This window comes from Miscanthus floridulus, chromosome 13 (genome assembly GCF_019320115.1).
Source record: "Miscanthus floridulus cultivar M001 chromosome 13, ASM1932011v1, whole genome shotgun sequence".
In the NCBI taxonomy this organism is placed as follows: domain Eukaryota; kingdom Viridiplantae; phylum Streptophyta; class Magnoliopsida; order Poales; family Poaceae; genus Miscanthus; species Miscanthus floridulus.
Genome location: NC_089592.1, coordinates 87,364,354 through 87,387,883, shown reverse-complemented (window position 1 = coordinate 87,387,883; position 23,530 = coordinate 87,364,354). Strand labels below are relative to the sequence as shown.

Below are 23,530 nucleotides of genomic sequence, written 5' to 3'. Positions count from 1 at the left end.
TCTTTCCCCTCTATCGCCTCCCTCCTTTGACCTTCAAGCTCCTGATCAGGGAAAGGAGACAACGCATCGCACTGCCCGAAGGTGTCCTGCCACGTGCGGTTGATTAGCTGGGCGAAGGGAAGAGAACAGAGGAGGGGAAAGGTGTAGTGCATTGCAAAATTCACCAAATTTACTTGACAAATTTCTGATCTTTGCTTAAGGTAACCACTAATTTGTTTCCAGATGCATAAATTTCCCAATAGAGTTGATTGGAGAATAACTAGATCGATTTTAGAGTACACGTGAATTAAGTTGATTTATTTGACCAATTTCTAGAATTATTGGTGAAGAATTTCTACTTCTCCCTGAAACAAAAGTTGTAGCCTCTTTTCTATCTTTCCAATGGCGCTGATTTTAATCGAATCCGATAAAGGGTGTAAGAGATGCTTGAAACGGTGCCACTGTCCAGTAATAGGAAAGGTACCCAGAAATCTGTTCATCTTTTTTCGGCATGGTTAGATCAAGAATTGTTCCTAGCCACCTCAACAAATGTCGTAGAAAAAATTATATATACATGCGAGGTGTATTTATTTGCTACATATGGTTAAGAGGAGTAAAAACAAACAAAAACAATGAAACTGGACAGAAATTTGTTCAGATTTCAGAAAATGTGACAATCCCGCGATTTAGGGTTTGAGCGAGAGATTTACTCGATTATTCATTGAACAGATTGGGATCAATGTGGACTAGTTCCTAAGGTAGTTTTGCTCCATAGGTTAGGGTGTGATGCCGGGTTTTCGGCAAGGTTAAGACAAGTGCATGATGGACTTGTGTGTAGTCTTTGTGCCTGTCGTTTGAGTTGTGAATTGGTTCAATTGTTTTTTTGTGCTATGTTCGTGTTCCATGTGATTCATGCTTCAAGTGTGCCTTTATGTTCAATTCATGCTCCGGTGGATCCGGGTATGCAGTTTGTTTTTTATATTCAAGTTACTGTTTCAATTTTCCTTTATACTCCATTCATGTTCCGGTGGATCCCAATGTGCAATTTGGTTCTCATATTAATGTTCCTATGAGTAAGTGTTGGCCCCCACTTGCTCGGCTGTACCGGTAAATGCTTAAGAAACTACTGCTTCATTGACAATTGGATTAACCTTTGTTCATATATCCATGTGTTGTATTTATTCTTCCGGTTTTGATTGTACTTGCCAAGTCTTGTTTATTTGATTTTTAGGTATCAAATGATCGCGACATGTATGGAAAGTGGGAGTAGCATCTTTATCTTGATCATCAGTGTTTTCAAGGCGTCGCAAGCGACGATTAGGCGTCGGGGCGCTCCAGGCTCGCCTTAGGGATAAGGCGGCGCCTTGTCGCCTTATGCTCAAGCTGATGCTCCCTCGATTCCGTCGTCTCCTCGTCGATTCCGCTCGATTCCGCCGCCTCCTCGCTGTCCTCTGCTCGATTCCGCCGCCTCCTCGCCGTCCTCTGCTCGATTCCGCCTCCTCCTCGCTGTCCTCTGCTCCATTCCGCCACCATATGCTCGATCTGGAAGGGGACGGCAGCGGCTGTAGATCTGGAAGGGGAGTAGTGAGGGAGGGGAGCAGAGCAGCGCCGGAGAGAGGGGAGCAGAGGAGGGCATCCGGAGAAAGAGAGGGGTGGAGCCGCGGAGAGGGAGACGAGGCGGAACGAGTGGTGGAGAGTAGAGAACGAGAGGAGCAGCGGTGGAGGGTTTGGGATAAGCCATGCCTGGAGGGGGACGGGCACATGGGCCGCCTGGTGGGCTAGGCCAGCCCACTTCTTACTCCTCCTTTCTTTTTCTTTTTTCTTCATCATCTACTGCTCTGAGCTTCTGTTTTAATTTTTTTAAAATTCATAAGGCTTCGCCTCGCCTCACGCTTTAGTCGCCTAAGCGTAAGGCGGTAGTCACTCGCCACGCCTCGCCTTACCGCCTTAAAAACATTGTTGATCACACACTTGTTTAACCTTCAGATGTGTAGTTCACTAAACTAGAATTTACATTGTATGAACTTAATTTTAGTTGCTTTCACCTTGTTTTATTTTTAGATGGTGTTGTGGACGTTTTTTTTTTTTTTTTTTTGTTGCTGGGATAGGTAGTGATGCTTTGTTTCCTACTTATATCTGTTGATATTTTGTTTTATCGTATGCAATGCTTGTTTCAGCTCTCAAGTTTACAGGGGAAACTCTGTTGAAATTTTCAATGATTCCCTGTCTTGCCAGTTTGTTAGGAGTTGTTTGGTAGCCTCCAGTTAAGTAAATAATTGGGTTGCTACACTTATGTTCAAAAACTGTTGGGGATTCCAAATAAGACGTGCTTTGTTTATTCATACTGTGTCCCATGATTCCATATGATGTTATATGACCATTTTAACCGCCCATGCTGTGCTGTCACCATTGGATGTTTTAACTACTGGTATCTGCGACTTTGATGCTATAGAGAGAAAAGAACAATGTCAGGCAAAAACTTACGCATATGTTCTGATATGAAAAGATTAAGATGCATCCCTGAAGCTGAAGGTGTGATTTTATTAATTCTTCCAACTCAACATGAAGATGAAAACCAGTAGTACATGATAAAAACAAATCACACCACAGTAATCAGCCGAGTCTCAAGTACAGTACCCTAGTAGTACATCAATACACATACACACCTGTTACGCAACACATCTGACCAGATATATACCATTTCACTGCAGATATGAGAAGCTACTTTTGTGCCCCACCATCTACCCTGGTTAGAGATCTGCCTCAGTACAACAATGGTCGCTGCAAAGCCCACACCAACCCCTGACCCAATGAAAAGAAACAGCACGATGACCTCAAACTTGTCACTCTTGGATTTGGACACCGAGGAAGGAGGCACCGATGTCGTTGCGGGAGCCTTCGATGGCGGTGGACCTGTCATCAGGTTGCATTGCACAGGGAGCAGACAGCCATACAGTCTTTTGTTGCCCTGAAAAGTGCTACTTGGAAAAGTCGAGAATTGCGGACCTGATGGTATCCTCCCGCTCAGATTGTTGTATGATAGGTTTAACCACTCAAGGGATGTCAAAGAGATCGCCAGCTCTGGTGGAATTTCCCCGGAGAGCATGTTCCATGACAGATCGAGCGACTCAAGGCGAGTGAGGTGGCTGAGTTCATGTGGGATCTCTCCAGTCAGGGCATTATGCGACATGTTGAGCACATGCAGTGCCGTCAGGTTGCCATATTTCTCAGGGATGAGGCCACTGAATCGGTTTTCTGATAGGTCAATTACCACCAAGTCGAGCAGGACCTTAGGCACGTTGATGTACACCTCTTTCATTGCAATTTCAACCATAACTTGGTAAACCGACTCTGTCCTTGGTATGTCAGCAGCTAATGTGGAGTCACCTATTATTGTGGGATTGGTCATCGGCCTCGAGTTCTTAAACAGATTCTCAGGCAAAGCCCCATCAAAGTTGTTCTGTGCAAGATCAATGATTTGCAGATTCTGAAAATGGTTGGTAGTCAAGTTCTCCTTCTCCTTCAGATTAAAAAATGTACCATGCAATAGATTTGTTCTTAGGACTAGTACGAAAAGGTCATGTAGCTCTCCCAGCCAAAAGGGAAAAGAATCAACAATGGAGTTTTTACCAACATCAAGGAACTCTAATCCTTGGCAGTTGGTCAGGGATCTTGGCATTCGCCCTGTTATCTGATTACCGTGCATATCGATTAATCGTAAGGTGCATCCCTTCTTAATACTATCTGGCCATGCCCCAGTAAGGTTATTTTCTCTGAGCCTTAGTACTGCCAAGCTGTTGCAGTTAAAAAGATAGGTTGGGAGTAGACCACTGAAATTGTTGTTGGACAAGTCAAGTATGCGAAGGTTATCACCATGATGGCATTTTTGCATGAGGTACAGGCCCGGCTATCTCATTGTTAGCTAGGTTGATGGAGTAAGCAAACCTAAACTGCCGACCGAAAGCCCTAGAAGGGATGGAGGTGAACTTATTGTGTGAGTAATCCTGGATGGTGCCTGTAGAAGGGAGAGAGACAGCTCCACTAAGCATGTTGTAACTTAGATCGATACACGAGAGTACGGCGCTTGCCGGGAGCTGTGCAATTTCTGTGAACATGTTATGTGAGAGATTCAGGCTGTCCACCTTTTTCCATATCCAACTAGGAATCTCCCCTTGAATGTGATTGCATGAGAGGTCTAGCGTGTCTAGTTGAGGTATTTGCTGCACTGTGAAGGGCAATATGGTTACATTGCAGGATGATAGTACCAGCGACAGCGAGGTAGCCATATATAACCATAAGGATGAGGTACTGATGTTGTTGGAGCTACTGATATCCGCACCTGATGCATTCCAGGCTGCAGAGAGTAACTTATTGTTGGAGGCTGACAACAATGTGAGGTTCCTTAGCCTAAAATAGGAAGACAGGTGCAAGGTACCAGAGAAGTTGTTGTAGTCAATATTCAGGATTTCGAGAGCCATGAAACGAGCAAATGATCTGGGAACTGGTCCGCTCAAATGGTTGCCACTTAGGTCTACACAGGTCAGCGTCCGTGATGGACTGGGAATTTCTTCCAGAACTCCAGAAAATTGGTTCCTTCTGAGGTCTAGTGCTTTCAATGCTGGATATGTGAACAAGCATCCAGGGATTGTTTGAGTGAGTAAATTGTAGCTCAGATCCAGGAACTCCAGATTGATGAGTTTTACTTTGTCACCAAAATGAATTGGTCCTGCATAAGGCACCAGAAAAAAAAACACATATTTGCCGGTTAATACAAGAGAAAATTTTACGGTGCTTGGGAAGGAAGAACATGATTTATTCAAGGGATCTTACCGGTAAAATTATTGCACGAGAGGTCTATAGATTCCAACTGAGTTAGGTTTGCAATAACATTTATTTCTCCAGACAAACCACAGGAATTTCAGTCTAATCTCCTCAGGGATGTCAGGTTGCTTACTGTAGCAGGCAGTCTTCCCGAGAATATGTTACCATAACCGAGGTACAGCTGTGTCAAAGATGTAAGATTACCGATATCATAAGGGATGTATCCAGATAGGTTTGTATCTGAGAGACTCAGAATCTCAAGATACCTGAGTTGGAGGATCCCCAGAGGGAATGTGCTGAGATGGTTTTCATCAAGCGACAGGACTCGTAATAAGGGGAAGTGAGCAAAGAAATCAGGGAAAGTTATATTGTTGCCCCTGAAGTCAATCACAGTTAGGGAGCCAAGACCTGATAAAGCACTGTCAATGGGACCAGACAGCCCACAAATGGACATGGTAAGAATCTGAAGCTGGGAAACAGACTTGGCCAGAGCTTTGGAGCACTCTGCTGCTGTGCTAGAGATGAGCACCCCATCAAGATGGAGCTCTTTCAGGCTGCTAAGGTTTGCTATGATGGTCTGAAAACTCGGTTCTGGGAGCATCAACGACGAGTGGCCAGACAAATCCAGAGACACCAAATTGTTGTGGCGTGATATGTCCATAGGGACATTGGCAAGAAATCCAACAAGGCGGAAAGATAAATTGAGGGCAATGACTCTTCCAGCATGGTCGCAAGTGACTCCCATCCAATTGTGGCAGCAGTCTGTGCCGACTTGCCAAGATGGTAGCGGCTTCGGTAGCTCACCATAGTCGACCGAGGATAAGGACAGCTTCATCTTGAGGAGCACCGCAGCCTCTTGTGCAAGGCATCGGAATGGGGCGTGATTTGTGGTCGTGGCGTTCTTTATGCCAAACCCAAGTGAATATTGCACTTGGACTAGTGGTAGGAGGAAGAATACAGCAACCATCATAGTCACTGCTCTATGACGAGCAATGCAAGTGATTGAAACCACTGCTGTTGGTGTTCCTGGTTGGTTGTTCACAGGGTGGATAGAAAGAAGTAGGGCGTGAGAATTGCATTCATGGACATGGAGAGTGCGACTTTCAGTCCTATATATATGTACCTGGTTTGGCTTATTTATTTATATCAAAAAAAAAAAGCGCCTCCCGCACGCCACGGCAGAGAATTGCATTCATGAAAGGCCGGAGGAATTTCAGCTCTCTTCTTTTCATATTTCCTGTAAGATTAAGAAGATGGATAAGGGTGATATGTACTGATTAGCTTTGTGATGCCCTCCCCCGTCCTGAAATATAAGTTATCAAAGTATTTAAAATTTAAAATAAGAAATTCACTCTAGGATGCCTACCAATAATGTCTATTGTCAACTCAATCACCACACCATGATTAAGGGAGGGTTACACGTACGTCATTTGCTTTACTACTCCATCATAAGTTGGTATAAATGCTTGGGCACCTGTTCCAGTATTCTTTTTCTTTCCTGGTCGTTTGAACTTTTGATCCTCTTCCATCCGTGTTTCCCCTTTGTAATTTTCTATTGAGTTTGAACCATGAGTTTCTGCAGTGATTCCCGTTTTGCTCCCTGGGTTTCTGATAAAACTGTATGATTTAATTAATTTGTCCGGCAATATGCAAGAAGCCAAAAAGTTGCATGATCGGGATAGCAGAAATCAGTTGAATGGCTCGTTGGACTGAACGGAGCCAGCCGGAGTGTCCGGCGAGCACGTCCATGCATTGACCGGGTTCGCTACACAAAGTCAGTCCATCCACAGACTTAAAGGTGCGTTACCAAGGAATTTAAAGAGTCCGGATAAAAAAGAACTCAGAATCCTAGAATCCCATCTAAACAGACTAGCAGCCTGATCGGCAGACCGTAAACGATCGTGGATTCTTTACTGCAGGCAGGTTTGTTGTGAGAGAAAAATACTGTTCTAGCTTATAATCCACGATCGTATACGAGCAAGCGAACAGGCTGTAGGATTCTACGGAATTTTAACACATATACACAAAATTGAAGAAACATAGGAGATTATTTTTATCTAGAATCTAGATTTTAAAATTCCACAGTTGGTGCGACGCGCGCGCGTCGCAGCAAAATCGATCCTGTTGTTGCACTTGCATAATTGCATTGCATTATTGGTCCTCCACTCCTTTCCGCGCTTTCCCTCTCTCAATCTCTAGCTGCTGGCTGCAGCGACCGGGCACCATGCATTTCTCGGCCATTTCACTCTCAAAATCCGCCACACAAAACGATCGGATGCGACGTACGGATTGATGGTCGGCTTTCTGCAGACGCAAGGAAGCAAAAATTTTGCATAAGAGGTTTCCATCGGTTTCAAAATAAAGGAAAATGACTCATGTTCGGACGTGGCTATGTAGAAGTGGCCCTAAATAAAAAAAAATCTCCCACTCTCTCATGCTTATCTGCCCGTTCGCCCCCAACTCCTTCATGCTTATCCGCCAGGCCCCGAAGCAGTGTGACCGTTCATTGTCCGCACCCCTTCTCTCACCGCGCGCTCGTTCGCTGCCGCGCCCTTGCCCCACCGCCCCGCACCACATCGCCAGCCACGCCGCGCGCTCATCCGTTGCCGCACCGTGCCCCACCGCCTCACGCCCCATCGTCGGCCACGCCATACGCACGTCTCACACACCTGTGCCGCTTGCTCCCTTGTCGTATGTCCGTCTGTCTGTCTTCCAACGCCGTCACGCACGCCGCTGACCTCGCTATGGCCGTTGGGGCACATGTGTCATGGCGTCTCAGGTCTTCCCCGGCCGAGCCAAGGGCACCCACGAGGGTAGGCGATGTTGGTGGTGCTCGTTGCCGGCTCCGACCTCGACGGCCGAAATCGACTAGCCCGGCCTTCCACTCTCCTATGTTGCATATGTATGTTCAAGTGTTTCAGATGTATGTTGTAATTGTTTCATCTTGTTGCAAAAGTAGATCGAGGGATGTTACATATGTTGCAAGTGTTTTCAGAGGCATGTTGCAAGAGTTTGTTCAAAATGTTTCATCTATTTCCAGACATGTTGCAATCGTTTTTTTATCTGGATGTTGCATATGTTGCAACAGTATGTTTCCAAATGTTTCCGTTGTTTGCAGCAAGTTGTTTAATGTTGCAAGTGTTTTTATTTCGGATGTTTCATGTATTTCATACACATGTTGCAAAAGCATGTTTCCAAATGTTTCATCTGTTTTCATTGTTACGTTGTATTCATATTGCAAATGTTTTACGTTGTTCGGCTTGGGGTGAACCGGAGACGGCGGACGGGGCACGCGGCGTGCTAGCGGGCCGATGGACGGGGGCACAGGGGGCCGGCGGACGGGTGTGCCTCGGAATGGAGACAGCAGTACAATGACGACACCGTAGTGGAGATCGCCCCTGGCCATCAACCCTGGCAACCTTCACAGACGACAACAAGCTGAGACGACCAACGACGACGACCCTGTCCTTGGATCATTGGTCTTCCTTTCTTCCACGCTTTCCCTCTGCTGCATCATCTTTTGACACCCGCACCAACCAAGCAGAGAGCAAGCCGCCACGACCACGACCGGCCGGCCACCATGCATTTGTCATCGGTGATTTCACTCTCAAAATCCGCCACACAAAGTCAGTCGATCCACTGTGCCTGCTCGTATACTCTCTTGACTACCACATTCATGGCTGACGCGATGCGACGAATTCTTGAGCAGGGCAAGGACTAATCTAAACCATTCAACGCGGCGGATTGACGGTCGGCTTCTTGCAAACCAAGAAACGGAATCTTCTCTGTCAGCTACGTACTATAAAAACGTGGTTTGCAAGGCCGGTTCGAGCTGGGGGTCACCAGCTGTGACTCAGTGACTGTGAGCTGCAGCTGCTAGGCTACGTATCACCCACCTGCAAGCGAACGAACCAGAGAGATGGCGGCGGCCAGCAGCGAAACCAGCAAGACGATTCTCAAGGTAACATACAGCCTGAGCCTGCTAAAATAGAAGAGTTAAATGCATCAGTAGTCCATCAACTTATACCCAAGTTTCACTTAGGTCCATCAACTCTGAAAGTGGTTTTTTGGGTCCATCATCTTTGTTAGTGGCGCATTCATAACCCATATCGCTTTATTCCAGTTTTTTAACCGACGTGGCACCTCGGGGACGCCGCACACACGCATGCATGTGCATGCATCCGGAGCTGGAACACCGCCGCGGCCGGGAACTCCCCCGTGAACGCGTTCCGCTGAGGTTGAGCGACGCCTGTCAGCCTGTGTGGCCGCGGCAGCAGCTCGCCCGCGCCCACAGCGGCGGCGACGGCACCTCCTCGCACGCCCGCAGTGCCGGCTCGCCCGCGCGCCTGCTCGCGCACCCACGGTGACCATGGCCACTCCGCTGACCGCCTCTGCAACCACGATGACTGACCCGGCGCCCTGGTCGCGACCTCGCCCTGCACCGTGAGCCCCTGCTCTGTTAAGCCTGCGCCACTGACCGCTTCTGCTGTGGGCGCCCGGCCTTCGACGTCGCCCGATGCTGCACATCCACAACGCCAAGCCGATGGCATCGCGCAGTGCCCTGCTGCTATGCCGGTGCAGCCCACGTCGGCCTCCTTGAGCGCCGGCGCGTCGTTGGTCCCGTCGCCGGTGACCACGACCACGTGGCCCCTCTGCTTCAGGCGCTGCACCAGCACCAGCTTGTCCATGGGCAGAGACCGCGCCATGACGCGGATGCTGTCCACGATGTACAGCTGCTCCTGCGGCGACATGGCGCGGAACTCTTGCCCCTCCATCACAATGGCGTCACGGTCGCTGTTCGAGATGATTCCACACTCCATGGCGATGGCACGGGCTGTGTGGACGTTGTCGCCTGTGACCATCTTCACCGCGACGCCCGCCTTAGTGCAGGCCTCAATGGCAGTCCTGACCTCTGGTCGGCAGGGGTCCTTCAGGCCGACGAAGCCGAGCAGTGTCAGCCCTTCGTCGTCGATCTTTGAGTGCTCGCTGTCGACATGCTTGTAGGCGAAGGCGATACACCGGATGCTGGCAGCCGCCATCTCACTGATGATTTCTTCCAGCTTCCTCCTCTTCCCCGCGTCGAGTTCGCGTGCCGCGCCGTCTGAACCAACATACGCAGAGCAGCTCGCCAAGACCATCTCCGCGGCCCTTTCCAGTGCGCGGTCACCGCGCCAGTGGCGTTGTCCCTGATCATCACGCCGCTGCGCTTCTTGTCAGAGTTAAACGCCTCGACGTGCAACACCATACTGCTCCTCTTCAACGCGTCGGCGTCCATGCCGAGGTCCGCCACGGCCCAGGACAGCAGAGCCTTCTCTGTCGGGCTGCCCGATATCTCCGGCGGCGAGACGTTGTCCGGCTTGTACACGCTTCCGGTGGTGTTGAGCCCTGCTCCCTGGAGCAGCAAGCTGACGACGGCGCCGGTGACCTCCTTGGGTCGGTCGGTGCCGACCCAGAACTCCGTCACCTTCATCTGATTAAGCGTGAGAGTGCCCGTCTTGTCTGTGCAGATGGCGGTTACCGAGCCCATGGTCTCGCACGTCGAGAGCGTGCGCACCAGCGCGTGCTCCTTGACGAAGGCGAGCGTCAGCGTCACCGCGAGCAGGAGGCCCTCGGGAATTGCCACCACGATGATGGTGATGGCCTGCTGGAAGATGCCAACGAGCGCGGTGCCGAACGCCTGCGTCGCCTCGCCCTCGCCGCACCGCTGCATGACCAGCGAGGCCACGACGTCAACCACCAGCCCGCGGACACGCCATGACCTTAGCCAACCGCGTCCCTCTATCACCTTGATTGTGCCTCCTCCTTGACCGCGCCTTGTCGAGCTTCGCAGCAGTGTCGCCTCGCTGGGCGCAGCAGCACCACCTCACCGGAGCACCTCCACTCTTGTTGCCGGTGGAGGAGGATGGCCAGAGCGTGCGAGCGATCGAGACGGCGACGGGGGATGTTGTTGTGGCTGGTTCGGCAGCTCCGTGCCGGAGGCGGACGTCCACCGCTTCGACGACGACATGGCCACGCGACGCGATGGCCAAGCCAGCTAGCGGTCGAGAGCGAGGCCGGCCGGCGTGGCGAACGAGTCAGCTGCGCGTACCCCACTTTGGAACCTTGTATCTCTCCAACCAGGCCGAATTAGACTTTGGAACTTTAAGCAAAGTTGGAGATCTCGCGTAGTTCTACAACATTTGTTACTACCGCTTGTGCCAAAACTAAACGTATTCGGATTTAAGAGGGGACAAAGATTGATGTTTTCGTGTATTTTTGCGGTAGTATTGGTTACTTCCTTCGAGAAACGAATGGCGTCCAGCGAGGCGACACTGCAAGGCGAAGCTGCTGCGAAGCTCGACAAGCTCGACAAGGATTGAGGTGGTGCTGCTGCGCCCAGCGAGGCGACACTGCTGCGAAGCTCGACAAGGCGCGGTCAAGGAGGAGGCACAATCAAGGTGATAGAGGGACGCAGTTGGCTAAGGTCATGGCGTGTCCGCGGGCTGGTGGTTGACGTCGTGGCCTCGCTGGTCATGCAGCGGTGCGGCGAGGGCGAGGCGACGCAGGCGTTCGGCGTGGTGGTCGTCGGTGCACCGGCATAGCAGCAGGGCACTGCGCGATGCCCTCGGCTTGGCATTGTGGATGTGCAGCATCGGGCGACGTCGAAGGCCGGGCGCCCACAGCAGAAGCGGTCGATGGCGCAGGCTTAACAGAGCAGGGGCTCACGGTGCAGGGCGAGGTCGCGACCAGGGCGCCGGGTCAGTCATCGTGGTTGCAGAGGCGGTCAGCGGAGTGGCCATGGTCACCGTGGGTGCGCGAGCAGGCGCGCGGGCGAGCCGGCACTGCGGGCGTGCGAGGAGGTGCCGTCGCCGCCGCTGTGGGCGCGGGCGAGCTGCTGCCGCGGCCACACAGGCTCACAGGCGTCGCTCAACCTCAGCGGAACGCGTTCGCGGGGGAGTTCCCGGCCGCGGCGGTGTTCCAGCTCCGGATGCATGCACATGCATGCGTGTGTGCGGTGTCCCCGAGGTGCCACGTCGGTTAAAAAACTGGAACAAAGCGGTATGGGCTATGAATGCGTCACTAACAAAGATGATGAACCCAAAAACCCACTTTCAGAGTTGATGGACCTAAGTGAAACTTGGGTACAAGTTGATGGACCACTGATGCATTTAACTCAAAATAGAATAATAATAACCAGCTAGCTACTCGTTGTACGTGGATCGCCTTAACTAATCACTATGCACTGCACGCGCATGCAGTACGTCATCGACACGTCGGTGCTGCCGCGCGAGCTGGACTGCATGCGCGACCTGCGCCTCGTCACCGACAAGCACGAGAGGTTTTTCATGCAGTCCTCCCCGGACGAGGCGCGGCTGCTGCAGATGCTGATCAAGCTCACCGGCGCGCGCCGCACCCTCGAGGTCGGCGTGTTCACGGGCTGGACACGGCGCTGGCGCTCCCCGACGACGGGAAGGTCATCGCCGTCGACGTGAGCCGCGAGTACTACGACATCGGCCAGCCCTTCATCGAGCGCGCCGGCGTCGCGGGCATGGTCGACTTCCGCGAGGGCCCCGCGCTGGAGCACCTGGACGCGCTGCTGGCCGACGAGGGCAACCATGGCGCCTTCGACTTCGCCTTCGTCGACGCCGACAAGCCCAACTACGTGCGGTACCACGAGCAGCTGCTCCGCCTGGTGCGGGTCGGCGGCGTCATCGTGTACGACGACACGCTGTGGGCGGGCATGGTGGCGCTGCCGCCCGACGCGCCCCTGTCAGACGTTGACCGCCGCACCTCGGCTGTTATGCGAGACCTCAACGCCATGCTCGTCACCGACGAGCGTGTGGACGTGTGCCAGCTCACCATCGCCGACGGCGTCACCATCTGCCGCCGCCTCGTGTGATCACCGGCCGGACCAGGCATCCGCGGTGTAGTGCCTGTTCTACACACTCCTTGCATGTTACGATCCACTACTCGTTAGTCGTTACGATCCCGTACTCGGTTGGAATAATTATGGCACCTTGACGATGACCATGTACGTATATAATATATATACTGTCATGCTACTAGCTCCCTGTGTGTAACAAACAAAATAACTTATCTTACAATAAGGACCTTTATCTTAAAAAAGATTTGACAATGAGTACTTCTATATATGATTCAAAAATAATAAAGGAATTTCCTTTAGTAATTAGAGAAATTTTACAATGCTCGGAAATAATGAGAACCATCCGTTTGGCTAAATCTGATGGTTAAAAAATAGGAGGAACCTACTCAGAGGAACTTAAGATGTGGGCCAGAACAAAAATCTAGTGGACTCGAAACCAGCTCCAATTAAATTGTGAAGGGTAGAATGGTTAGATCGGAAAAGCTGTCTTCCCGACGGTACACGCCGGCCATGTCGGACTGCATTGGCTTGCCACCCACGAGCTTACGTGCGGACGCAAACGCTGGCCGCTGGCCGCTACCTCGTCGGTTTGGCCGCAGGCCAGGGCTCAGTTAGAGAGGCATGGTAGCACCGTTGGGTCTGGGCGTGGCCGTGGCGGCAGCGGTGATGGGACGCGGGCATGCCAAAGGAGCTGAGGGTGGTAGAGTAAGAGGAAGGGGAGGGGAGGATGCAGGCGCAGCAACCCCATCTCCGGCTGAGGGGCCGGCCCCGACGAGCACGGGCACAGGTAACACAATTGCTTTCTCAGTTACAAAGGAGTACAAAGTTCAGGGGAAAAAAATCAATCTGTTAATTTGTTGATGATTTGTTACACTTAGCCGTAAATGTATGAACCGTGGAGGCCAAATAAGTGCAGGCAGGTGATAGATCGGAAGCAGCAGCAGATCGGCGATGGGAAGAGGCAGGCTACCGATCTCCTCCTGGCCAAGCGGATGACCTGCAGACTGCCAAGCCCCAGCAGAGATGGTTGGTGCAGAGCTCGTTTAGATGATGCAGTGATCCCAAATGGTGGCTCGTAAGAACAGTCGTCGGTGGCGAGCTCCTCCAGATAACCGGTGGTGATCCCCTGTGACTGTGAGCCTTTTAGGCGGCGGCGAGCCCTTCCCCATATCCATGCGGCTTTCAGTTCGTCCAGGAGAGGGAGAAAGAAAGAAGACGTCGGGGCAACTTAGAATACACTCGAATGACCTGATTACTTTTAATTAACGAAAAAAATTCGAAGGGAGGAACCACTAGTTCTTCCCAAGCACTAACAAACCTCTAATAATTATACTTACTTTCAGCATAAGCACGTTTTCAGACACAGGCACACAGGCAGTGGTGTATTTCTCGCAGGCAAAATTTTACTCATCTAATATCGGAACACAAACTAAGGAATTAATCCATTTTAATAACATGCAAAAAAAATGCCAAGTTACGACCAGAAACAACCCTTTCATGTCCAACCTGGATATACTACTACTGGCATCAACTCTTGAACCGAACACTGCGGCTGACATTCGGGTTGATGCCAGACATTTCACCTCCATATGGACCAGAGGGCTTCTTGATATCGCGCACTTGGCCTTTCCGCTTGACAAGCTTGTTTTTATGCTTATCCTGAAAAGAGTAAAAAAAAAAAATTGAGCTAATGTGTTGTCGCCCTAGCAGTTTCGATGACTCACAAGTCACCTATATACAATAATGTTGTGTTACTTACCCTGTAGTTCTTTCGTGGATTCTTCTTTTTCTTGTTCCTGGAACGTGTCAACCCCCTGTTCTTCAAGATCTGCAAGGGTTTGGATTTACTTAGAAGCACGTAACAGGAAATCAAAATCTATAATACTTTACATGATGCATTAGGTAAAGATTAACCTGATATGAAATCGTCCTCTTGCCATCGCCTTCAGTTTCTTCCTCCAGAGGTTCAACAGCCAGAGTTCTGTCATACAGGAAAAAGTAAGCAGCAGTATAGCATTTCACCAGAAACCCCATATTTATTACCTGGTATATCAGTGAAACTTACCTCGAGTACAGAGCATTCTTGATTGATAGTTTTTCAGTCCTCTGTCTTTTAACATCCTCATAGAAGCCATCTGGAGAAGCATCACCACCTTCTGGCAACTCATGCTCATCTTCAGAAGCGTCACCATCTGGCAACTCATGATCTTCCACTGAGTTAGCTCCTACTCTTGATAGAACGCGAAGCTCGTGCTTCCTCCGTCTTTCTCCAATATTATCTCTCTTCGGAAGGTCATCATCACCAGAAACAAACTTGAAGATAGAAAACAGGGGATCAGACAACCAAAAGCTTGTAACTCCGAATAAAGCTCAAGACACATCATAGCTTATACTGAGCATATATGCAGCTCATTGAAATTCCTTTTTCTCCTTTTCAAAATATACATATCATACTAAGGGCATGTTTCCAGAGGGAAGGGGGCCAAAACCTAGATGTATCCCAAAAGTAAACCATCACATGAAAACACACCCTTTTTCTTATACTTTTTTTAGGTGAGATGCTTAAAACTGAAACAAACTTACAAGAACCCGAAATCAGAATGTGAAATTCGCCATCACTTTCAAACTCACTATACAAATTACTTTGGAACTACAAATATCCTGGATACTATAATGTTCAAGATATAGCCACATGAAATCATTTCCAACCTAAGATGACTAAGACCATTGATGCTTGGGAAATTTACATATTATCCCATTACAAAAACCTAGGACCACAGGAAACAATTAGATATAAACTAATACAACAAAAACAAACAGCCTGTAACTGAACAGTGTAGCATACCATGCTTTTATTTGATTTAGCAGCAGCTGCAACAAGATTGCTAGGTTTCATCATTTGATTATTCTTCAGCACTTCATCATCAAAGTCATCCAATGTCTGCAGGCCTCTTCTACACATCAAAGATAAATATTACTAAAACCACAAAGAAACAAAAACATTATTATGTAACAGAACTACAGAAGAAATACATAACTAATAACTCACTTATTACTAGTTGTCCTGGTTTTTGACAACTTCTCTGACTTCGACTTTGTCAAATTATAGAGCCCTTTTTTCTTTAATCTTTCCTCAAGGTTTGCTCTTACCTTCAACATTTCCAGGCTTTGCAAGCCCATATGTTCATCCTGTCATTTGTAGATTTCAGGCAAATACACTCTTATTTAACAGGAAAACAACGAACACTGCATGTTCATATCAGATTAACCTTGTTCTTCTGTTCATTGACTTCATGGTAATCATTATTAGAAAACTCACTCTTTCTTGATTCAGAGACTTCAGCACCCTAAATTATCAATCATGTGTTATTTGGAGCACCTAGGTAATAAAGTAATAGACACAACAGAGCAGAAACAGTACTTGGATCACTTTATCCAGTGCTAGTACATTGCTAAATTTGCCCTCCTGTTTGTCCAATGTGACAATCTTATCTGTTTGGATGGTGCTGCTATGCATACCATGGTCATCAGTGCTCCCTTTTTGCCTCACTGGATTCATGGTGACTTGCTTTATCTGCAATAGAGAGGACATTGAATCTTTCACATATCTCACAGTCCAAATAACTTTCCAAACGACTCAGGAAGAGAACCTAAAATAATGATATTCCATAACAGAACAAATTCTTCCATGCTACCGATTCTACTAAACTTATTTTTGGTCTAGTAAGACTGATTAGAATACCAACCCAATAACCATCAACAAAAAGATAAGAAAGGAGGGTGGGGGTGGGGGTGGGGGGGGGGGGATGTCATCCGGCAGATAAAGAGCAGCATGGCCATGCCTTCTGGATTCAGTACATATAGGAATAAGGTTTACTAAAAACAAACCTTCTCTACCATATTCTTGGTCTCTATCAAGCGAGAAATTACAGGATGATCCTGTACGGACAACCCCTCAGATTTCATAAGGAGATAGAAGGTAATAGCTTGACAATGAGCAAGCAAACAAGCTTTCTTCACTTCAAAAGGTTGCATTTTATCTTTGCCTAGACAAGACGTGACCTGCAAAAATATTCATCAATTATTATCAAAGGCAGAAAGATATGGAGAAGGAAGACTAAACAGGCTATAGGCACTAAGATCACGAACCACAAAATTCCACTAAATTTAGCAGTGGATCACAGTAGTGAAACAAGCCAATTCAACTAATGTGATATAACGCAAGTCACAAAATTCCACGAATCACCAACATGAACCAGGAACAAATGGTAATCATGAACCAAAACCATACTAGAGCGAGCTCAAGCTTGTGTGTGGCAGTCGCTAAGCAAGAAAGCATCATAATGGCATGGAGAATAGTGCCAAAGATGGCGTAGTAGATGAAAAATAAATCGAAAGTATGAGTACTTTCACCCTTTAGGCTATTCGCAACACTCTTGAGCTTTATTGTAGGGACAAGATATGGTCCTGTTTGAACCACCATATTTGAACTTTTGTTCAATAGCGCATAACATATAAGCTTCATGAATAGTATGCAATAAAGGGTTACTCTGAAGGCAAACAAGATTGATAAGCTAACAAATACTGATGTTTCAACTTTCAAGTGTCATAGTTCTTCCACACATGCAAGTTAAAGTCTTCAGGCTACACAATTATTCAGCAAATACTATTAAAATAAGAAACAAGAATATTGTTTCAATTGTGAGTGCAGCAGTAATTTACCTCATTGGTAAGCTGTCCTATAGCCCTAAGTTCTTCATGGGCATCCTTCAACTCAGACAACAAGCTAACGAGTTCAGGGGCAGAACTGATGAGTTCAGAAGCAGAAGTGCACAAAATTAATATATAGATGTCACCATCCATTGCACTTAAACACATAATGACAATGTCACTTCAAGTAGTACACAATTTAGATGCTATAAGCATTACAAATCTCAAAATTTCATTAATGGACATGCCTATTTAAGCTTGACTTGAGTGGAACTAACCATTACAATGATCATTTTCAAAGGTAAAAAAGTTTCTTCATGCACTGGTGAACAGTAGATACATTATGCTATGAGGATAGACTTTGTGAAGGAACTAGACTAGTACAGAAGTCAAACAACAGACCTGTATACCACATCCATTTTGTCATCACCTGATAAGACAGCAAAGTCTTCTTTCATTTTGGTTTCTTGGTTGGATACCTGCTAGTCAATGGGTAAATAATTGCAGAAGGGTATTATCCGATGTATGCATCAACAAACATATATACTCAGATAAAGTATTAGCCAAATGAGCAGGTAGAAGACAATGGAAATTCGAATCCTCATTGCTGAACAAGGCAAAGATAGTGAATAAAATAAAGGAAAACTTCTACTCCCTCCATCCCTTTTAAACTGTCGTTCTCACTTCCCGAGAAGTAAGGTACTCAACTTTGACCAAATATATTAAAAAATATTAATATATATGATACATAAATAGTATCGTTGGATATATCGTTGCATCTTTGTTTGGAGATACAAATGTTGCTAATATTTTCTACAAACCTAGTCAAACTTTAAAAAAAATCGACCGACATGCTCCCAATAATGACACTTAAATAGGGACGGAGGGAGTACACACCCCCTAAATAACCAAGTATTTTACCCCTTAAAGTATTGAAAACCGCTTAAATAATGCCTTATGATGGTTTTGAAGACAGTTTTTTCTGGCATAGCATATTACGTGAATGATGAAATGGATGTGAGTAAGCAAACAATAGTAAAAGGTCTACATAACCTCCCAACATAAATGACCCTTGGGATTGTATTGCAGGCCTGTTCTGCCACCATGGCCCGACGTGCTAGCCTGATTGTCTTGCATATGCAGGTTGGCAATACCCCATAATGCAAGTGAGAATAATTCCAGAACTATTCAAAAATATTTACTAATTTTAGAAACCAAAAACTATTTTGACCTTAGGTCACTTTGCACATCAACACCACATCACCTAAAATCAAGTTTCAATAGTTGAGGATTGAAAATAGAAAAGTCTCAGAGTTGAGGGTTGGAAACATGGACCGTTTCCTAAAATAGATTAAAATTGTATAGTTGTATAATGGAGAATAACTTATTATGTGATAAGAAGATGTCCTGATGTAAGTTTAGACGATTCTCAAAGCCATCCCATGGTTGAAGCAAACAAGACAATAAGAAAAAAAGAAAAGAAAAAAGACGATCACCTTTGTGACATTATTCTCTTCATCACTTTCACCATCTTCTAGTCCAAAATCTTTCAAAGACAGCTTTTTTTCCTGATTTTTTTTTATCCTTTGTGCCTCCTCATAATCCACCTCATCATCACCAGACTGTTCACCAGCAGCATAGTATGCATTTTTACCTCTGCCCCAAACATTTTCTTTCGTTTCATCCTCCTGCTCATCCATGCTATCATCACCTCCAGCAATTTGTTTGACAGCCCTCTGTGCTCTTTTCACTGTTCAAACACACTAAGTTATGTATATGCAAACACCACATATCAGAAGAAACAGGAACAGCTAAATAAGAGGATCAGTAATTTTCTTATTTATTTCATTAACGGTAATGCAAATCATAACAATTGAGCCAAAGCTTGCATTGAAGCACTACATAAATTCTGAAAGTATAAGAAATCAGCACTAGCATTTATGTACCAACGGATTTATCACCCATACCCTTCACAGTTGCAAAGCATCGTATATAAATATAATTTGTGCAATTGTACTTAAAAATAGCATCACCTTTGTTGGCGGCTAAGTATATATTTGTAATAGTTCACCTATATAAATATGTGGACCTAATTATTTAAGCCACAGAAACATATTGCTAAACAGAAACAAAGAAATACACTAACAGGATAGTACTATGCCCATAGATATTGTGTAAGAGCTATTCACAAACTTACATTTTGAAATATACCCTTTGTCCCATTCTTCATAATCAGCTTCAGCCATGTCACCAGACTCTTCTCCTTTGCTGTCATCACTTTCGCTATCAGAAACACCCTAAATAAATAAGATCATAGAATAAGTCAAACAGATAGAAGATAAGAATAACATCAACTAGTACAGAAGTACAGGTTTTTACCAAGGTTCCAAAAGGTGCTAGGCAGTGGCCACAGCCTAGTACCTAGAGCGCCTAAGTGTAGATTAAATGTGATTAAGTGTTTCTGCTTTTTTATAATTTATTAGATTATTTGCTGCTGGGAGCAAGATCAGGAGGCACCAGCACAGATGAAGAAAAAGCAGAGTATTAACAGAGACAATTTCAGGGCAAACAAGGCACAAGGCAGCACAAACAAGGCACATTTATCAAGTTATTAGCATTTGAGAACAGAGTATCAGAAGAAAATTACGAAAACAGGGAAGTAATGAGTTTTGCAAATAGCAAGTTCAAGAGAAAACAATAGAAATGTATCTCACAGAGACAGCTCGAGCGCTGCAGGACATGCACGACACACAAACACACTGCAAAGACGTGCTCCATCCACCAGTTTCCACACGAGGGGCACATGAACTGTAATCACTGACTCCCCAAGGCTCAACAGCCCCACCACGCTTAGCTGACACACACGCGCACCCGTACACGGTCGATGGGAAGCTGAGAACTAACAGGATGAGGGAGAAGGGAACTGGGACGAGGCTACATTGGCGGCAACACGAAGTGGTGAGGAGGTCTCGCAGCTTGGCAGCTGGCAGCGATGCGAGGAGCAATGGCACTTTGCTTCTCTTGTAAGTTGTAACATAGCCGCTAGGTATTTATCTACCCATCCACGCCCACCCCCTGTTCCACACTCCTGACCTCTCTTTTGTGCCGTGCCCGCCCACGCTCTACTTTTTCTGCCTGCCCGACCGCACTAGTGCAAGATCGCCTCGCCACTGCTTTTCCTGTGTCTGCGCTCACGCGTAGGCGAAGAGCCTAGGCGTGTCCAGAGCTTATTGGCCACACAGTGCCTAATCGACCCAGCATGGCTCCAATTACCAGCTAATCGTGTCTAGGTGCACGTTTAGTACCTTTTTTTGGAACACTGATTTTTAATCATTTGGCATTTAACATATCAGGTTCATTTACATTACATAGGAACATAGGATGCCAGCAGTACAGCACAATGTAAAGCCAGTAATGTGTTGTGGTTGTATCATCATATCACATTCCATTCACATTAGCAACACAATGATGAGAAATTGAGCAAATATCGTGTTCGATACTAGCCATTTGACCCACAGTACCCCTTACAAGGGAGAAGGCAGCGCTCTATATAGTGTATACCAATGTCAACCCAGAACCCAGAAATACGGTGGCAACATGTTACCCCAAAATAAGCTATCATCAAATAAAAATGGAAAAAAAAACATCAGCAACAAATCATATGATCCAGCAGCACAACCAATCCACTGTTGCAGCACTAGTCTAGGCTAAATGAGCAAAATAAATGACTGAAAACAAGATAATGGAGCTGTGCTATCCATCCAAACATCAATACTTGTATTTAATCATCCAAAACCCTTGAAAGTTACCACCTATATAATTTGTAGCTTTCTACGTATAATGTGAACTCATGGAGAACTCAGTCAGTAATAACGCGTTAAAAATACCTCGAGGTCAAACACAGGCTGCTCCACATCATCATCCTCCGACTCCCTTACTGAAACACAACGAAAAAACCCAGCAAAAAGAAAGAGAATCAAAATGTCTTAGTAAGTTGCTCGCAGATGGACAAAGCAAATTGAAATCCCCAATAGCACCAAAACTAGAGCACTAACCATCATCGGCGTCGAAAGGGATCATGTCCCGCTGCTTGTGGACTGCGAAACAGAAATCAGAGACAAAACAATGACAAAGCACGCATCAGCCAACAGGAACAACGAAATGCATGCTCTTCAGGAACAAAGAAATGAGGCCTCACAGCTCCTCCATCTTACAGGCATCAATTTCGTCATTGTCAGAATCAGAAATTGCCGCTAGCTCATCGGTCCGCTTGGACTTTGGAAGGCCCCGTGCCGGCACACGCCCAGGAGTCTTCCTCTGCCTCTTCCCCATGCTAGGCTATTTCCTAATCCTAATAAAAAAACAGGTTAAATGCAAATGTCCAAAATATAGTTCATAGTGGTATATTGCTGATTACTGACACAAATTGTTCAACTCTAAGATATATACATGAAACTAACGAATTAGGGAAATTACAAAATAACCACATTTTGCTTTAAATTCACAAATAAACTGTTTTGTTCTACATTTTTGCAAACCAAAAGAAATCTACGGGAAAAACATATGCACGCTACTAACTAAAAATCAATAGTATGCAATAATAATGCTATGAATCAGACATCACGGCTCACAAATTCACGTTCCTGAATCAGTGAATCCTCACCTTTGCTGTGCTGGCCGCCCGATGTCCTGGCTGCTGGCTGCCGCCGTCCGTCGGCCACTCCAGCCTCCCCCGGTCTGGTGACCTGGCCGCCGCCGGACGACTGCCCTCGCCCCTCGGGCTTCAGCCACAGCCGGACAACCACCTGCGCCTAGGAGCTCGGCTAGTACTCCCGAGCCGCCCAGGAGCCCTGCCGCCCCGCCGCCGCCAGGAGCCTCACCAGTCGCCACCGGGTAGTAGGGTTTAGGGACGGATGGGGTTTGGGGCGCGTGGCGGCGTGCGTCCGTGAGCGGTGAGAACTCTAGGGTGGCGTTTGGATGCACGCTGGGTAAGGGAAAAGGAAATGGGCTAGGGACCTTCAGGGTGGGCCGTGGGCGTTCGGTCCAGGCTAAGAATGAAAACGGACGGAATCGAACGGAGAACCATTTTCTACTTTTACATTTGAATACGAAAACGAAAACAAAAGCGGACAAATCGAACACGAAAACGAACACGAACTTACGGAATATCGAGAATTTCGAAAACGAAACAATTCGAGCGGAATTATATCGAACACGGTCGGTATACGGAATACCGACCCATAGACCAAGTGCATGACTAAGTGCATACATAATCAAGTTCAAGTGCATATAATAATTAACAAGTGCATATTATAGAAACATGAACTCGAACTGAGTCAGAATAATTTTATTAATCTTTTTAGAATAGATGTAGTATTTTATTTTAAATATTTATTTAGATTTTTCTTTTGAGTAACAAAGATTTATTCGGCTGATGCAAAAACTATCAAATGATTGACTTTGCAGGTGGGGGTTAAACCGATGAGCTTGATGGGCTATGGCCCAGGTGGGCTTTCGTGTAGATGCTGCCGATTTCCTGACATTTAGCACCATCTCATGAGGTGAAGAGAGACGAGGCTGAGCGCCGTCTATAGGAGAGGGCAGCTGGCCACCAGTAGAAAGAACACAGTTGCGTGGTGAACAACCTGTAATTGGGCTGTATGACCTGTGCAGTTGGTCAAATTCGGTTTAAACCGAATTTTCAATTCGGAATATTTCAAATTAAAAGTAGAAAAGTAGAAAACGGTCGGAAAAATGTCTAAACCGTTTTCTACTTTTACATTTGAAATACGAAATATCTGAAATGCGAAAGCGAAAACGGTAAAGTCGGACAAGAAAATGCGGATTCGATCGGATTAAATATAAAAAAACGATGCGGTTCGGTTCGGAATATTTCCGTTCCGTTTTCATCCTCAGTCCAGGCCGAGATTCGAGTCGGGTATTTCGGTTTTTAAAAAGATCGGTCTTTGAAAAATGGAAACCGAAATTATGCTAGAAAACCAGGGACCGGTGATTCGGTCTTCGGTCCCAAACCGAGCAGACCGCCGATCGGTTCCAGGAAGAGCAGATCGAGGGAAAGGGTGAGGGGAAATCTGTTCCAGGAGAGAGAAGGAAGGGGAGGCGTGAGATCGAGGAAGGGGAAGAGAAATTGGGACG

The 23,530-nt window shown here is 46.8% G+C and overlaps 2 protein-coding genes and 2 pseudogenes across 3 annotated transcripts; 1 reads left to right on the top strand and 3 right to left on the bottom strand.

Moving 5' to 3' along the window:
- Nucleotides 1–1,214: 1,214 nt before the first annotated feature.
- On the bottom strand, nt 1,215–6,086 carry LOC136500251 (receptor-like protein 36). Its single transcript, XM_066495611.1, has 5 exons — nt 4,901–6,086; nt 4,810–4,846; nt 4,319–4,705; nt 4,068–4,204; nt 1,215–3,886 (listed from the first exon to the last, which is right to left on the bottom strand). Exons 1-5 carry the CDS (start codon nt 5,768–5,770, stop codon nt 2,618–2,620), a joined length of 2,700 nt encoding a protein of 899 aa, XP_066351708.1. The 5' UTR covers nt 5,771–6,086; the 3' UTR covers nt 1,215–2,617.
- Nucleotides 6,087–8,349: 2,263 nt separating this feature from the next.
- On the top strand, nt 8,350–12,897 carry LOC136501813 (tricin synthase 1-like; annotated as a pseudogene).
- LOC136501903 (calcium-transporting ATPase 7, plasma membrane-type-like) lies at nt 8,928–10,510 on the bottom strand (annotated as a pseudogene).
- A 1,152-nt stretch (nt 12,898–14,049) lies between the features above and the next one.
- On the bottom strand, nt 14,050–22,460 carry LOC136500527 (protein THALLO-like). Of its 2 annotated transcripts, none has more exons than XM_066495899.1 (17): nt 22,038–22,460; nt 21,589–21,725; nt 21,430–21,471; nt 21,262–21,311; nt 19,572–19,671; nt 18,871–19,124; nt 17,777–17,853; nt 17,387–17,471; nt 16,553–16,726; nt 16,086–16,238; nt 15,934–16,011; nt 15,714–15,853; nt 15,510–15,615; nt 14,730–14,977; nt 14,579–14,645; nt 14,424–14,492; nt 14,050–14,323 (listed from the first exon to the last, which is right to left on the bottom strand). In XM_066495899.1, the coding sequence occupies exons 2-17, from the start codon at nt 21,704–21,706 to the stop codon at nt 14,192–14,194; spliced, it is 1,893 nt and encodes a 630-aa protein (XP_066351996.1). In that variant the 5' UTR covers nt 21,707–21,725; nt 22,038–22,460; the 3' UTR covers nt 14,050–14,191. The 2 variants fall into 2 exon arrangements, with proteins under 2 accessions (XP_066351996.1, XP_066351995.1); XM_066495898.1 differs by having other exon boundaries at nt 15,510–15,618; nt 22,038–22,444.
- Nucleotides 22,461–23,530: the final 1,070 nt, after the last annotated feature.

Excerpts from the sequence above, each read along its gene's own strand:
- LOC136500251 (XM_066495611.1), bottom strand. The coding sequence starts at position 5,770 with ATGATGGTTGCTGTATTCTTCCTCCTACCACTAGTCCAAGTGCAATAT. Across the intron at positions 4,847-4,900 it reads CATCCCTGAGGAGATTAGAC|TTGGAATCTATAGACCTCTC; the intron begins TGAAATTCCTGT and ends AACCTAACTCAG. Across the intron at positions 4,706-4,809 it reads CTCGTGCAATAATTTTACCG|GACCAATTCATTTTGGTGAC; the intron begins GTAAGATCCCTT and ends TGCCTTATGCAG.
- LOC136500527 (XM_066495898.1), bottom strand. The coding sequence starts at position 21,706 with ATGGGGAAGAGGCAGAGGAAGACTCCTGGGCGTGTGCCGGCACGGGGC. Across the intron at positions 14,978-15,509 it reads CTAAATCAAATAAAAGCATG|TTTGTTTCTGGTGATGATGA; the intron begins GTATGCTACACT and ends TCTATCTTCAAG. Across the intron at positions 14,324-14,423 it reads ATCCACGAAAGAACTACAGG|GATAAGCATAAAAACAAGCT; the intron begins GTAAGTAACACA and ends TACTCTTTTCAG.